Here is a 17,682-nt window from a genome sequence, read left to right as displayed (position 1 = left end):
TTAAAATAATCACTACTGTTGGATATGTAAATGTTCATCAATACCATTAACATTTGAATATCTAGGTCTTTGCATGTATACACCGATTAAGATAACATTTACTGCAAGAAGCACTTGGCTTATCTCAAAAATTTAGACTTCTTACCAGTGTGCACTGCACATTCTGACTTCAGCCCTTTTCAGTTAAAGTTCTATCCTTTAACTAAGCACTCTGGAACACAAAACCAGTCAGCTGACACATTTGCTTTGTGTCACTAAACTGTTTCTCTTATTACACAAAGCAGAACTCATTCTTACAAATTGGGACTGAGAATAGTCTTATACATAGAAGGAAACCACTCCGTATTTAAAGGATCCTTGTAACTTCCCTCTCTAAGTTTTAGATGTAAGACAGTAAATTATCACTAAGAAATAATTTGATGAAAGCAATTACTTGTATCACTATTCTTATTTTTAAAAATCACATGAAGATGTCACTAGTAGCATATATTTTGTTTTGAAAGTTTCAAACAACCAGATAAAGAATAAGCAACATCAGAAATCTTTCTGGCACAATTGAAAATGCAAATTTTTGTTTTTAAATTGTATATATTTTGACACAGTTACAAACAAGGATGAAATACGGGATATATAAAAACAAAACAGTTGTTGTGGGAACATTTGGCAATCTTAGAACAACACAAATAATGTGACGCAAACCTGTGTGACTCCAACCCTAACATCTCTGCTGACAGAGCTGGTCCCTTTCAGCATATCACCACTGGCTCGTAGAAATCCGTAACTTCCACGCAGAAATCCAGTTCCTAAGAGCTCCATCACTTCTTCCAAAGAGATTTTGCGGGAGTTATGCTTGGTTGATACTAAAAATAGAAATAATTGTTTACAGGAATAGCTCTGTAGAAGGTTCCCATATTTCAGAGGTTAAGTTTTGACTCCAATCATCTTAGAAAATATGAATTTACACAACCCAGTAACAACCAAATTCAAACACCCCAAAACATTTTATATACAAACACACACACACACACGTACACACACCCTCCCTCACTGTTTATCATTAAATCTAAGCTGTCTCTGCAGAACAGTCTGTATAACCTACTATCTTAAGCTTCATGAAAGCCCTGACCAACTCATCCACCTCAGCACCAAGGGCCTTCTAGTCCAGTCTCAAGACAGGACAGATTACCTTCTTGTTACACTTACCCAGATATGTAAACTGCAAAAGGCTCTTTTAAAAACATAAACTATCTCAACTTACTACTAGTTCTCCAAACAAGGAGAAAAAAACTTCACGTGATTACCACACAGTGTGTAAACCAAGCAACCTAGAATTTTTACTGTTTTTCACTCTATTTCACATATTTTGATGAAACAGAGAAGACTCTAGATAAATCAATAATAATTCCCAAAACCAAAAGGTTACCACATACAAATGTTGTAGCTATGACTTCCACATGACTTCCACATGTTTTCCACATGTTTTGTTTCCACATGACTTTCCACATGTAGCTATGACTTTCCAACTTGTTCCTCAGCCCCTCTTAGCCTTAACCCAGCTTCTGTCTCATGCAGGTCTAACTTGTGTTTAACCTAAGGGTTCACTACTAAAAATAACCAACAAAACAGCTGGATGAGCTTCTTGTATTATTGAAGTGTTAAGGTTATATAACTATATTGTTTGCAAAGAGAAAAGAAAGATTTTATAAAGAAGAGAGAGGTCTGTGGGTTTGGCTATTTTTTCCCGTTTTAATAAAAAAAAGACCAGTTTTAATTGTTTTCTTCTCTTTGAAGATTTTTTTCTTAAAAAATCTCTTTGGAATTCAAGATTTTAAGAGTCTTCAAAGTTAGCAGATAGCCTCAAGAATCTTGAACAAACAGTAAGCTGGGCTTAATGACTTCCTTTGTCTTTTTCTGCTTATCGCACCCAAAGTCTTAATGTCATTAAAAGCAGAATCACACTCACACTGTACCATGTTATATTTCACACAGATTACAGTTGGAAGTTTAGCTTTGAGCTCCTAGGTCTAGACTAAAAACTCCCACTCTGAATGATACCAAAGATTCGAGATGCTAAATTTGTGCCAGGATGCCTGTCAGCAAAAACTGTTATATATACTCTGTTAACAGAACTGAGTGCTCATTCCTGCTTCAGATCCTGTCTGTACCACTATAAAATCCAAATACGGTACTGACAATTTTGGAAAAACAATTTAAAAAGCTATCCTGAGCTTTTCAGTTTGACAGGCAGACACTCCATCACATCTTAGTGGTTTTTTACACATTGCAAAAGTACATTATTCTTGTAACGGAAGAAACTAGTTTTACCAAATATTTTTTCTTGTTTATTGCTACTGTCAGTGAGTGTATATAGTTGTGCGACTCAAGTAAAAGCACTACAATTCTGTTTGAGAAAAAAAAATGCTACGAGAAAAAGGTTACCAAAGAGATCAAATCAAAGATACAAACAGCTAGATGAAGTTTACATGGTGATTTTACTTCAGGTTTCAGAACTTCAGTTTCTGAACATCTGATAAGATTTTTACAGATGACAAATCACCCAAGTGCATACTTTACCTGTTGTCTGCTTGGATGTTAAAGCTCTGGCCAGTACTGTGCCTAAAAGTTTTGAAACTGCTAAATGTACATCATAATTAGAACCTTCAAAGGATTTAAAACACAAGGTCACAACACTATCCAGATCTGTAGTCCACATAAATACTGCTTCATTCTGAAGTTCAAGAAGACACTAGACAAAAAAAACAAACAAACAAACAAAAAAAAAAAAGTAAAAATGCCTAAGGTTAATGTTTTGTTATGGAAAAGCTCTCAGCACAGATTTTACCTTACAGCATAAGACTAAGTTCTCCCTAATAAAATAAGCATGTTGCTTCATACTGAAATTACTTGATTTTTTACTGCAAGGGCAATGTCAAAGAAATACAGACAAGTAAACAATGTATTTACTGATACATCCCATCATCCATTAAATGAAAGCTTTGTTTAGGGAGTGTACTAAATAGCAAATAATGAGAGCGCTTTACCTTTGCAGCAGCACAGCGGACTGCCATAGATCGATCTGTCAAACAAGATCGGGCAGCTTTATAAATATCTCTATGGCAAGGGATAGCAGCAGCTCCTAAACCCTTCAACATATTTTGTAAACTAAGCATGATTTCGTAACGGCCTTGAGACTGAAAAATGAAAAAGAAGAAATATTACAGTTCCACAGTTATAAACTCCTTTGAAACAGAAAATGGTGCCTACCAAAACAAGTAAACAAATGTATGAGAATTTTTTTCACCATTAGAAATCTGTTTATGCTGAAATGAATTAAAGAACTCATTCTATAATACTATAACCAAGTAAATAAAAAAGATTCTGCATTCTATGGAAAGGTACTCATGGGCAATTTAATATTCAAAATATGAAACAAGCTGAACCAAAAATGTTCTCATTAGTAAAGGCAGTGAAATCTTCTAAATTAACAAGTTATTTCACAAAAGCAGCATGAGAATATCTACAGTCCAATTATGATAATAATCCACTGGTAATTCTTTGGAATATACATATTGACTTTTATCCTATGACTCACCACAATTTTTGCATACACTGGTATCATGCAATTTCTCCTATTCATTGGTCTATGAACAGTAAACATCCTATTATTTTTCCAATCATTTTTTTAAACATGCTGTTCCAATACCTCTGCATTCTTCATTGCTTTAAGCACATTCCCAACGGTGTCAGTAAAACTGTTTCCCAAAATTCTTCCCAATTTTTTGTATAAATAGCCCAAGCATACCACCGCAGCACTAAAACAAAAGCAAATCCAAAAATGCATGAAAATGGATGCAACAACAGATGGAAGGGATTAAGAAGTCTAATGTAATCAATTGGCAAGTAACAAAATAACTCAATAGAATGTTTCAAAAGTGTAAGTGGATTATCAAAAGGAAAAAAAATAAAAAGAAAAGATGAGTGTGAGGCACACACTCACACTATAGCACTATAGGAGAACTGAGGATACAGGGGCTGGCAAAATAAACCTCTAATACATTTCGTAATTGAAAAACATTTCTTATGATCATTCTTAAGCCTTACCAATGAATTTCTAAGAATGGCCTGCATGACACAGTTTGTGACATCACATCACCTGTGTCATTTCTAAAAATAAAACTGATAATCTTTATTCTCTCATCAAAACAAAAATTCTTATTTTTTTAAAGCAACATTTTTCATTACTGCTTTTACTCGTACATACCAACAGTTTTGATTTTAGTTTTGCCTGTGGAGTAGCTGGGCATAAAACTATAATTGCAGTACCTTATCACATTGATCATTTGATGGTCCTAGATAACTCCTTTAGCAAGTTTTAAGACTAAATAACCTATATTTCAAGCTATAATTGACATAAATAATGTTTAGTGAACACATATAAGAAAAATATCTCCAGGGCTGCCTTATTACATCCTGAAATAACCTGCAAACACTCTTACATGTTTAGTAAGACCATAATTTGCTTAAGCATGATATCAAAGAGTCCATTGTGTTGCACAGTAATTTGGCAGTATTTGTTGACATGTAACATCTAGTTACCTAAAGATAAGAACACAGCTATCTCTGCTTTATATGAAAGTCGTAAGCTCTTCTGACTGTCTCAGAACTGTATCATAACTCTAGGTGTCTAAAATTTTTCCCACAAATATTTCTCACTAAGTCCAAAGCACACAAGCTACTGATTCTGTCAATTTGCAGATGTTTCCAAGGAGACCTCACTGGAAGGGAAAGGAAGTTTCAAAAGATGCCAATGTTTTGTGAGGAAAAGATTTCTGCCAGTGTCTTTTCACCCTTGGCAGCACATTGCACTGAGTTTTTAAATAACTTTAAATATAACTGTGAAGAGGAAAGGGACCTGAGGGTGTTGGTTGATGCTCAGCTGAACATAAGCTGACAGTGTACCCAGAAGGCCAAGAGGGTCAATGCCATCCTGGCCTGCATTAGAAATCATGTGGCCAGCAAAAGCTGGAAGTTAATCATCCCCCTGCACTCAGCACTGGTGAGGCTGCACCTCAAGTATTGTGTTCAGTTTTGGGCCCCTCATTACAAGAAAGACATTGAGGCCCTGGAACGCATCCAGAGAAGGACAATGAAACTGGTGAGAGGTCTGGAGCACAAGTCTTATGACCACAAGTTGTACCAGAGGAGATTTAGATTAGACATAAGGAAAACCTTTTTCTCCTAGAGAGTGGTCAGGCACTGGGATGGGCTGCCCAGGGAGGTGACGGATTCACCATCCTTGGCAGTGTTCAAGAGGAGTATGGATGAGGAGCTACGAGGTATGGTTTAGTGGCTTGTCGTAGCAATAGTGATGGGAGGATGGTTGGACTAGATGAGCTTGTAGGTACTTTCCAACATTGTGATTCCATGGGATAAACTTCAGTTGTTCTCTTAACATCTGTACTTGGGAGAGGTAGCAACAATAAATGCAAAACTAAGATTTTAAAGTAGTAAATTAACAATGAGGTCAGCAATGAAAGTTTCCTGATCAGCCAAATATTTTTACAATGCTTACAGATTAAAAGTACTAGTGAATATTTTCAAAACTCTGGAATTTAAAGTCACTCTACATGACCTATTTGTCTGATTCGATAACAGGACTCACATCACACTCCACTTTAGTAGATGATGATTGCTATTTTCTTTTAAAAATGCTTGCCTGAAGCATCTTCCACACACATTAAAAAAAGTGGTAAAATATGAGATAAACCAACAATTCTTTGGGAACTGTCATTAGAGGAATCTCCAGGTGAATCAGAATTTGCTAACAATGATTGAGAAGTGAGCTACCAGGCAACGTGGGCACGTATGCTAAACCGACAAGGACAGATGGCAAACACAGACAAGACTTTAGTCAAGATTTAAAAAAAACAAAAACACAAAAACACAAACAAAGCATTTAAAAAAAAAGAAAAAAAAAAAAGCAGCCTTTCCTCACTGGACACCAAGAAGTCCAACTAATTCCTGCACAAGATAAAGCCCTTATTCCAATTGCTTTTCTGTAGTCTAGTGTCTCAGTATCAATACTGCAAGCAATCTCCTTTTTGAATCCATGATTTATTCGTGCCTTTTTCTTCACATCATCTCTCATTCACTCTCCTCACCACTGTTATCATGCCAAACAGGATTCTTATGCTGCCTATTCTCCTCCAGCTACTTTTCTCTCTTCTCACTCTGGATCTCCACCATTTCTGTCTTTTTTTGTCACTTTTGCCTTGCTGCCAATGGACTCTTCAGCATCCCTCCTTGCTATGCTGACATCATATCACTTCCTCCAAAGCAACTGTCTTGCAGCCAAAGCAAGTAAAGTAGTTCAGTAGAGTTCTGTGCCAGACTAAACTCACCTATAAGGTTAATACATTTCACTGTTGAGGAACAGTACTATAGCAGTAATTTACTTTGCAAGATTAAAGCTCTTTAAGATGAGCTTATTCTCAACTCTTAAGACAGTACAAGAGGTCAACTGAAATGAGAAGGAAACAAAAAAAAAACACAACAATATAGTAATATAGTATTGGAAAAGACAGACTCCTTGTAAAACTGTTTTCAGGAAACATCATTTGAAAAGGATTGTCAGAAAAACAATTAGCAACTGAAACAAAAGGGGAATGACCAATTCTGATCTGCTTTGCATATTGTATAATTAATAAAGTACAATGAAGTTTCCTCATCTCTACTTTTATTTATTTTATTTTTTGCAACAGTGGAGGATATTCGGTGTACTAGAAAAAAAAATTATTCCCAATATTTCTAAAACTTAAGGTTTGGTTTTGCGTCCTGCAAAAATATTCCATATTCCTCTATTCTTTTGGCCATACTTCAGGCATTTAACTACAAATATTTCATATGCTTCTAAGTAACTACACCCATTTCAACTCTTTACGAAATTTGCTCAGTCACTGTATTTTGTACTTGGATTTGTATTCATCTGTTTTACTGCTATTCTTAGTAGTACTACCACCGCCTTCTTGTTTTTTAAACACCTGCCCACTCCTGATCTGTCATCCATTGCTGCTATTCTTTCTGGCCTGATTTTCAATTGCCTGGTTGGAAATCACCAACTGTCTTGTATCATTTAGGTTCCTGATGCCCATATTCAATATTCAGTACCATTATGTCCTTTCTTTCATTATCTGTCCTGTGGCAGTGAACTTAGATTTATAATGTCAGATAAATGCTTTGTCTTTTACTAACTAAAAAATAAGCAATGAATTAAAAGCTTTCTTAAGCTCTTTTGTAACAGGTAGTGTTTGACTTGCTTCCATATAACAATATGCATTTCAAGCTGGTTTTGTCTTCTCATACACAAAGACCATAAAGCAAAAACTATCCTTAGTTTCTTCCATTACCTTAAAGCATACTGTGGTCATTTATAATATTAAATGGTAGCATACGCATACAGATTTAACATGTCTGTGTTCCTAAATAAGTTAATTCAGCTTCAGGTCACTCAGTGCATTTCTTTCCAGTGGACCCAGTAAACATGAAACATCTTGGTAAGCCAAATTTTCTTCTAATGTACACAATCCTTGTTGACTCCTATCAAATTACCATTGTGTTGAATGCTTCAAAAGTAACGTGATTTAAGCACTTTTTAATAAGGATGAAAAATATATTTTAAGCTATTAAACTCTGAAGGGTAATTTATGTTAAACGGTACTGACCTGACTTTATTCACAACCTGCAGCTGAACTTATCCAAAACTTTCCAGGGAAGACACAAAGCTTTTTATATAAAAAGCTACACAAATCCTTAACCATCCATAATTCTGCCTTGAAGGCAGCATATATTAAATGGCTAAGTTAAAACTCTTACAGCATACAGGAAGTAATTTGAATTTGCTTTCAGTTTTCAAAGGAATTCAGTTCCTCTTTGTAATACTTAGTCTGAAAAGTTCAGAGATACTTGGAGAAAAATGTTACTTTTCACACATGGCACACTCATAATAATTATTCTAATCAAGGAGCCGCTCAAATCCTGTTTCATGGCACAAAGCTTGTTTAGACAACAGGCAGAAATGAGGAAGCATTCCCTTCCCTACATTCACATCTTATCACGTGTCTCACACATTTGTCTCTGCTGTTACCAGATTTGAAGTCTGGAGTTCAGCGAAAAATACTTACAGTTTTGTAGGCAGATAACTTGGTGAATCATCTTTACTCCGAATGAGTTCATTGCATTTTTCAATTGTTTGGTAAACAGAAAAAGTGTCTCCAGTGCTATAAAGTACAGCCAAATTCTTGGCAACAAGCCGTCTGGTAGGAGGTCCTGGTGAATTGTTTAATAAAGAAGTCAATTGTTCAACCAGTTTCTTCTGGTTTTCTTTTATATCAGTCTGGAAACAAAACCAGTAGCAATTAAAAATAAATGTTAACAGATAGTTAATTCTAATACTCTTCATTTTTCTGCTATTATCATTTTGATACATCAATGTTCTTAGTAAAATGCTCATTTTACTGTACTTTTCTACCTAAAGAAAAGCCATATCAAAAATGTCTGTATTTTTCAGTACACAATTTTCTAGTAGAATTAAGAGTATTTTCCATACAGCATTGAACATTTGCTAGACACTGCTAGAAAAAAAATTGCTACTGGAATAAAACACTTTTTTTAAGGGGGAAAAAAAAAAAAAAAAAAAAGGAAAAAAAAAAAACCAACACACTTTTCTTCAAGTCACATTATACTTACTCTGCTAGTGACTGGTAAAAGCTTTTCCAAAAACTGTAACCATTCAAAAATGAACTCTGCCTTCTGATATTCACCAAGCTGGTTGTACTCTTCTTCATTGAGCAGTAAACTGTGAGCTAACTCCATTCCTTGAAATTTTTCTCAAATTTCTCTTCATCAAACACCAAAGAATTAAAAGAAAAAAAACAAGCAACAAACTGCCAGAACTATGTTAATTAATCAGTTGTTTTTTTTTTCCATTAATATTTGATGACCGAGTCAGAAGCACGAACACCTAAACAGAAAAACAGAAAGGTTACAAGAGAATCAGCAGTCATTATTACATCCAATATTTCAGAATACTTTTTAAAGGAAAACTTAAAATTTTCAAAAACAATACAACTTGTTTAGGTGGTATTAGTAATATTTAATGTTTTTGGAAATAATGTAAATATGATATTGATATAATGTGCCAAATAAATATGGTTCAGAATACATCGGAGTTCTCACTGAACTGTTTTAATTCATCATGTTTCATGTGAAGTGAGCTTTTCTAGTACCTGACCAAGCGTATGCCCGAAAATAATGATCAACCAGCCTCAAATAGGATGGATTTTGTGATTTAGAACAAAGTGCAAGAATGGAAGTAACCTAAGCCTAAGAATTCACACTGGTTGTATCCGCAAACTTAAATGTTAACATCTTTTTCAAACTCTTGATCTAGTCCAAGTGCCAAGTGAGGCACAAAGAAAAACCAGCCTCTAATGGTGTCTCTCTTTTTATGTTTTTTTCCTTAAGAAAGTGAAAAAAAGGGTTTCAAAAACAAATTCGATACAAGTTGTTTGAGGTTACTTATTTCAGACTATTCTACTAAATCTCACTTTGTAGATAGCCATAGCTAGAAGCAAATTAAGACAAAAAAAAATGCATCTAATTACACTTTTCCCCCCCTATAAATGCCACATAGTGTCAAATATAATATTCTGTAGCCTTTGGAAACAAAAATAGTCAAGGATATTCTGGTAAAATGTCAGCCATATTGTTAATTCAAACAAATTATCCTTTCCAGAGATCACTGAGGCTGCTGAGCATGCATTTTTTCCTATGCAGTAACAATATTATAGTGTAAAATGATCTAACAGTCCAGTAGGCAGTACAAAACAATTCTAAATAATTCAGCGCTCAGGCTGTCATCAAATGCACAATAAAAGGTTACCTTCACTTCATTCTGAACATCTCAATATAAAATTTGCTCACAAAGAAACCAGACATTTTAGATTTACCTGAAATACCAGGCAGCTTGACAAGACATCACATGATAAAATGACAAACAGAGATAAATATATATTTAAACTGCCCCAGTAAGCAGATGGAAGCAATCTATGAACACTCTGAGAACTCTGGCATCACCTTTTTTTTGTGTGCGTGACATAAAATCTGTAAGATTTTGTATTTCATTGAATACTTGTGTACAGTTTCATCACTACTCAGCACTGCAGTTACCAGATGTCTAGTGTCTCTAAAACACCTACGGCCCCAGTAATCATTTCAGTGCACATAAAGAGATGAAGTCTGATAGCATTTTCCCTTCAACCGAACAGATAACACATAGCTGTCAGATACTGGACCTTAACCTACCTTGCTGATGATGTCTTCTCATGGTAAAAACTCTTTCCTCTCTAGGTTCATGGATAAAAGATGTCAAAAACTCTATTTCCTAGAAAAAGAGGTAACACAAAGATCAGTTTCAGAAAAGCACATTAGATACAAGCGTCTGTTCTACACAAAATAACAATTTCAATCTCACAGGTGCAAAATATTTGTTATTTTAAATGGGAATTATAATAATAATGACAGCATTCATATCTATGCCAGTAACCAGCAGAGATGGCAAAGATGGTTCACCTGTTCTGAAAAAGTCACACACAATACTATAGATACAAAGTTCCAGAAACAATTTTAATACAGCGATCAGTGAATTAAACATTTCTTAAACCTCTAACTTTAACTAAGTCTGGCAGGCTATGAAATCCAGTTTGTGTACTACTTTAAATACAACCAGCATTTTTCAATCTGTCTTTAGAAAACTCAAGTGAAATTAGGTTAAAGGTACATGTGCATTTGAAAGTAATCTAAACTTCTTTACTAAGAGTCTTTATTCACAATATTTATAAGGCCCAAAGATTTCCCATTCATTATTGCCATTTTCAGTGGAGGTTAGGAAACAGCTGGTGCTGCATTTAGTTCCCTGCAGTCAAAGCAAAAATTCAAATGATCATTAACATTTTCACTGTTTTTTTTTTTTTTTCCTTTCTCTATACAGAAAGAAAATACACAGTTTAACTTCACTAAATATAGAGAAGCAAAGTCGACAGTTAAACAAGAAGAAAACAAAATGCAGGATTGGGCAGAGCTGTCCTAACCAAGCATCCAGGGTGTCTTGGCCAGTGCTTAAACTTCAAAGCTGTATCATAAAGAGGCCAGCCAGAACACTGAAGGGCCTGGGACTTGTTACATCACACCTGGGCTACTGTCTCCAGCTTGGGGCTCCCCAGAAGAAAGTCAATGGGCTGAAGTCATGGTATCCACCAGCCAGACACGTCTAACTTGATAAAGTCTCAAGGGAACCTAACAGCAGCTTTCACAAGAGAAGGTTATGAAGAAGATGGCAGATTCCTTGCCTATTGAGGTTTGTGGGAGGGAACAATTCAAGAAACAGCACAGACTGAAACAAGGAAGGTTCCGACTGGATAGCAAAAAAGGTTTTTCTCTCTAAGGATTATCAACAACTGGAACAGGTGCTGAGAGGTTGTAGAACCTTTGCTCTCAGACTAAGACTAGACTAAACAAAGTCCTAAGCAATGCAGCCTGAATTCACCCTTCTTGGAGCAAAACGTCACACAAAAAGAGCTTCCAAGGTGCTTTTCAACCTGGACAAGTCTAAGCTCTGTCAACTATGCTGCTCACAACTCCACCTCCTACTTACTTGTAACAAAGACTTGCAGACCTGACTGTCTTAGGGCTGACCAACATGAAAACTTTGGTTCCACAAAGCTATGCATAAAACACTATATTCCCTACTCTCTTCAATAACACATGTCCCTAAACCCACGCTCATAGCATTGTAAACCTGCATGCCAAATTCAGAATCAATAACAAGAAAAGAGTACAGTCATACAACCTTCTTAGAAGAAAGATGAGAATGCAGGGATGCAACATTTACTACTACACACTGCTTTAGTTGTCACACTGGAGAACAATGCAGAAGACATGGTGCATACAGAATATGGAGAAGAGATGGGATTAATTAATATTAAATATGTCCTTGTTACAGGATGTTGCTAGTCAGTTTCTATGCAGAGAAAGAAATATCAAGTCTAAGCATTTAAAGCCCTGACGCAGGTGCAGCTCTGCTTTAATTAGAGGCAATGCATTGCCATGTGGTGGGCCACTCCAACACAACAGAGTATTACAGCAGCCAGTTCTTGTATTATTGTCTGGAACATCCTCTCATACCAGTGAATCAAAGCAAGAACAATCTAAGAATGCAAAGCAGCGCTGACATTTAGATGAAACCCATGTTTTAAAGTGTTGAGCTATTTGATTTGATAGTCCCCTGACACTTCTCTTTCCCCCTTGTGCTTTTATTTTGATCCTTCTTGATCTGAAACAGAAATGTGGAAAAACAAAAATGAAATTTCACTGAATGAAATGTGTACCTACAGAAGCTTCCTCGAGCTATCAGCAAGCAACACTTGAATGAGGATATACACAGAAGTCCTTTACATCTACAACACAGTGAAGAAAGGGCTCTAGAACTCATCATTCTAATTATATTTTTCTCATTTCAAAAGTATTACAGTAATTATACCCTAAATCTGATATAAAACAAAGATCAAAAACCTGTGGATTCTCTCTTCTTCCAAACATTAGTCCAGCAGAGAAGTAAGAAAGACAAAGTTCTTCTAGTGAATGACCACTGCTGATCAGTAATGTGATCACTGGTATCAGAAATATGTAAAAATAAATAATGCCTAATAGTGAAAAATAAAAAGTAACAATTACCAGCATTTTCATAACAGCTGACACTGGGCTGACTATACAATCAATGGCATTTTGATCCTATTGCTGAAAAACAGAACTGAAGCACAGTCATTAGCTTCAGGTTGTCCTTCGTTGTGATGCAAGTAGTATTTTAACTGACTTCATGTATCTTTTCCACCTCATAAAGCAGGCTTTGTTGTCACCTATCTTACAAGCAAACTGGTAAGTTTATGAGAGAGTTTTCCAGCCTGACACATTCAGTTACAGATCAATTTTACTCCTGCAGCGCTGTTTTAAAAGTTTAATGGATGATCATTACCCATGCATCTGAGCCAAGCACATGACAGGACAATCAATGCTTAGGCTTATTTAACTACTTTCACATACCTGCTTAGAGGGCTTTCAAAACAAACAGAATTTATACCTGGTTCTGGAAACTTAGAAGGATGCTTATTTTATAAGGTAGATTTTGTCCCAGGCAGCAAACAGTTGACAAGCCCAGCTATTTTTTAGTGAAAAACAGCGCATAGTGAAAGTCCACTAGTTACAGTGTATTTTTTATGCTAAGGGGCAAACATAAGCAGGAACAGAGATCTCAAGAAAGCAAAAAAGTGCAGGAAAAACCTTACAGTAACTTCAGCTATAACTTAGCTAGGAGTTATCGTACGTACATAAATAATCTAATCTAAATAAACAACAGTGATACAATTGTAGCAGCTTGATAAGAAATAAACTGATTATTTCAGGGTCAGAAAATAAAATCCCAGCTCAAATCAGCCTGGACTTCAAGAACTCAACATACTGCAGAGGTAGAAATATTCAAATAGTACATAAAGATTCTTACCATTACTCAAAAGACAGAGCAGTCTTTGTTTACTTAGTTACTTCTGCAAACTGTTACCAGCAGACACAGAAACAAAATCTGCCTCCCAGAGAATGAAAAGCTGAATCAGCTTCAACATAAATACTTTAGTACCCCAATATGCTCATTCAGCAGAAGTTGAGAATTTAACGTACCCTTTCACTGCTTACTTTTGTACTATTTCAAAGAAAACATACAAATAATTTTAGGGCATTTCAGCATCAAAAGCATGGGTATGATGAATGGCTTAGCCTTTGGAGAGGAGAACTTTTAAGTGTTAAGAAACAAGAGCCTCGTCTATAAATGCATACAAACACGTGCTTGAATTAACCAGTCATTAACCAATGTGGACAAAATCCCTCCCTGGCATCAAATAGATTTGATAGCTTCCCATCCAAACAAGTGACCTGCCATAAGCATGCAGCATTCTTGCATTCTTTGCAAGATGTTTTGCAATGTTAAGTTCCAATTGTCAGCAGCAGGAAATTGGAATCCAAGCTTACAGAAGATGCGACTAAATGGGATGTCAAAAAGCAGTTTACAAGGAAAGGACACAAGACATAAAATTAGCACACCCCGGAGCACATAGAAAACCAGGTCATAGAGGAGGAGATCCAAGACTCTAAAACTTTTCTATCCAGAAGAATTGTAAATATTAATAACTGTTTTTATGTGTATTACCATGTGGAAAACACGCACCAGAAATTAAATCTCACAGCACGTTATCATGACTATCCTGTGTTATGAAGGGATTCAATTCTAGTCACAAATGAAGATATCTTCCTTCTTAAATAAAAAAATACGTATGCATTTGCATCACATGTTTATCCAAAATTGCAGAAAGCAATGAAGAATCTTACCAATGAGTTGAACTAACAACAATGAAAAATAACAGATCATTACACAACCATCCATTTGCTCTAATTACTGAAGAAAATTTCAGACTGGGAAAACCTCCAATCCTGTTGTACTTTTGTATGTAATTATTCAGCTTAGAAACATGATTCTGAAATCAGAGATGTTGAAACAAGATGTCTCTCTTTCAGGCTCACTGGTTAACCGTGTTCTGGAAGAAGCATTTTGCCCCAGGAAAATGTCTCTCTTCTATCTGTGAATATTTGGCAGCATTTACACAAGTACTCGCTAAAGTTGTCATTCAAGTGCACCTTCCTATATTGCAGATTCCAAGTTGGTTTTGTTATTTTCACATTAACATTTGATACTGTGCTAATGAACAAACATCACTTCCATTCACGTTGCAAAACAAAAAGGCCTTGTTTTGACATCTTGTGAGCAAAAATGCTCATACAAAGCACATGTTTACTGCCGTAGGAACTGTTTAAAACTATTGGTTTTCCAGCCAGACTTAGCAAAATGCTCATCTAATGGTCTTGAATTTCTAAATTTTGGAAAAGTCACACGCTGTCTGAAAAACCAGTAAAGCTTCAATGCAATAAAAACCTAAAGAAAATCTAGCATAATCTTTGGGGCATGCTGCTCTAAAATATATTCACACAAAGAATGTGACCACCCACAACCTTCATATATAACAGCGGCACTGATAAGAATTACAACACAGTCTACATTTGCTGAAGTGTGAAAGAAATGACAAGACAATGTCTTCTGGGAATGCTGAATAATTTCTGTGATGTTTTCAGGACAATGCTTGATGTGACTGGAGTAAAAACATGCCCTGAAAAATGTGCCTGGAAATCCAATCACTGCTTCAGTAACGCAAAGTATTTGAGACATTTTTTGAAAACACGGGTATTGGAAAACATTCATTTGCCATGTTAAAAAGTACTTACAGTTTACTACCATGTTTACTATAATCACTTTAATCTCTATCTCCACTATCTAACTGTTCCAGGAAACAAAGAGCTACATTCAGTTATTGAGAAATGTAAACCAGCCACTTCCTGAGCCCCACAGCCAGAACCACCAGCCCCACTCATCCCCAGCACCCACAACTAGCACAGTTCATTTCTGAAAGCTTGCATCGAAAGAGAAATTAAGCTCCACTACAAGGATTAGAGAACATCACTTTATTAACATGCAACCTTGCAAATTGAAAGGGCTTATCTGCAGGTTTGAAAACTGATGGGATAGCAAAGTAAATGCATAAACACCAGGAAAGTATAAGCACTGACCTAAATCCTAAAAGTAATTTCAATATGTCTGAGCATCGCTTTCTTCTTGACAATGCTGTAGATTACATTGTTTATCTAATACAGCCAAGATACGTCAAACTGAATGTGCCAGTGTATTTTTCTGTCACAACAAGAGAAGCTGAGTGAAATAGAATTCTTCATTAAAACATTAAAGTGAATTATAATATGTGCAGGCTTATTTTAGCTACCCATTTTCCCTTAACATAAATGCTGAATCCAATATAGTTTTGCTGAACATGTCCTGAAATCCTAGAAAAAGTATATTTGTTTTCCCCAAAAAGCATGATGGCTATGGCAGTACTGGGTTATTTATTGCTACAATCTGCCTTCAACTGCACTAAGTGCACCAGCACAGAAATGTAGCAGCAGAAGCCCTCACAGTTGCAGACTCTGCTGGAGACTTGTTTGGCAGATAGAGCCCATTCTCAGGGCACAAATCAAACAGAGATGACTGTAATGGTTCATTCTCCAGGTATGTTAAATGTCACTTCCTCAAAGAATACTCAGAAAAAGAAAAAAAAAAAAAAAAGAAGCATAACTGTACAGAGATTTCCTACATTTTGGCTTGCAGCACAGATACCCTTCATGCCTTTTTAAAGTTCTGCTCCCTTACAAACCAGATAGAGCAAACATCCCACACTTTTGATAGGTGTTGTTAACCAGCCACTCCACCAGCATGTTCTGCTTTTTAAAAGATGATCATCCTGCACTGGATAACAAAGTTTTTGGCATGTTCATTTCAATGCAATGAACTAGTCAATAACTCGGGTGTTTTACCAGCAATGAAACGAATCCTGTGTTCAAGAACAAGTTTTCTGTTTATCACCAGACTCAAAGTAATGTTAAACTGGCTTCCCCTACTCCTTTCCGTTGTATCAAAACCATTAGGAAAAGGGGAAAAAATAAAATAAAAAAGCAATAAATAAATAAATAAAGCACCAAACATCCTTCAGTACACAGTCAGAAGTAATCTATCCCCTGTGTCACAGTTGTTATTTCATACACGAGTTGAGAACACTACATATCAAGTGGGAACCTACCACACAGCAAAACACTGGCACATACAATGCAGCCTGACTGAGCATTTCTGGCAAATAAGATTAAAAGTTGAATAGAAGTCACAGCAACAGCTACATACATTTACTTCTATAATAATTAGCCCAAACTTTAAGACATTACAAACAGTGAATCAAAACTTCTGAAAAACATCCAAGCACAGAAGCCCAAAGCTGAACTCATTTTTATACGCCTTTCTCCTGTCCCATTACTCTCTCCCTGTATCTTAATAAGCTTTACCTGCATTTTAACCCAAGATACCAGCAGTCTCTCCTCCCCTCATTGCAAAACGCCAGCACTAACGCACCTATTCAGGTTTTATTCCCCTGTGCAGAGCATTGCTGTGGGCAGCCAGTTCAAAACGCAAATGCCAGCCACCATGTTTGAGCACACCGGAGTCTCCAATACCATCACTCTCTCCCCAGAACACTGTCAGTTAAAAAGACCTGCTAAAAATAAAATCAGCTCATCAGGCCATGCATACTGACTGCAAGGGAACGCCACATCGGTCCGTTGCAGACTCAAGACCTCTACCGACCCACACCAGGCACATCACCAGCCCTACCCTTCAACTTCGGTCCCGACACTCGAGCAGTGGGGCGGGCACTGCCTTCCTGCTGCTTCAGCTGCCACCGAGGATCGTATCTTCCCTCCCCGCTCTGCCTGCCGGCTCCCTGCGGAGGCCCCGCCCGGGCTCAGCTCCGCTCCGTCGCCCCGCTCTCTGCGCCCGTAGTGGGGGCAGCCCCAGCGCCGCCTGACGGACGCCTCGGGCCGCTGACAGGGAGCCCGGAAACCAACCGGTCATCGCAGGAATCGGTTTTCGAA

At 36.6% G+C, this 17,682-nt stretch overlaps 1 protein-coding gene across 9 annotated transcripts in view; it reads right to left on the bottom strand.

The window, feature by feature from the left end:
• Positions 1–17,682, bottom strand: part of HEATR5A (HEAT repeat containing 5A) — a 55,407-nt gene that overhangs the window by 37,110 nt on the left and 615 nt on the right. For 3 of the 9 annotated variants that reach the window (XM_015864928.2, XM_015864934.2, XM_015864931.2), the window contains exons 2-8: positions 10,363–10,441; positions 8,746–9,019; positions 8,181–8,392; positions 3,704–3,812; positions 3,042–3,191; positions 2,575–2,746; positions 700–860 (exon numbers count right to left, since the gene is read on the bottom strand). In XM_015864928.2, the coding sequence (XP_015720414.1) occupies positions 700–860; positions 2,575–2,746; positions 3,042–3,191; positions 3,704–3,812; positions 8,181–8,392; positions 8,746–8,871 (930 nt within the window). In that variant the 5' untranslated portion in view covers positions 8,872–9,019; positions 10,363–10,441. Of the gene's footprint in view, positions 1–699; positions 861–2,574; positions 2,747–3,041; positions 3,192–3,703; positions 3,813–8,180; positions 8,393–8,745; positions 9,020–10,362; positions 10,442–11,147; positions 13,196–17,164; positions 17,306–17,345; positions 17,536–17,682 lie in introns of those variants that run through there. The other 6 variants (XM_015864929.2, XM_015864933.2, XM_015864932.2 and 3 more) reach the window with 6 other exon arrangements.

This window comes from Coturnix japonica, chromosome 5, assembly GCF_001577835.2.
Source record: "Coturnix japonica isolate 7356 chromosome 5, Coturnix japonica 2.1, whole genome shotgun sequence".
Classification (NCBI taxonomy): domain Eukaryota; kingdom Metazoa; phylum Chordata; class Aves; order Galliformes; family Phasianidae; genus Coturnix; species Coturnix japonica.
The sequence above is the reverse complement of the archived record's forward strand: the minus strand, read 5'-3'. Positions and strand labels throughout refer to the sequence as shown.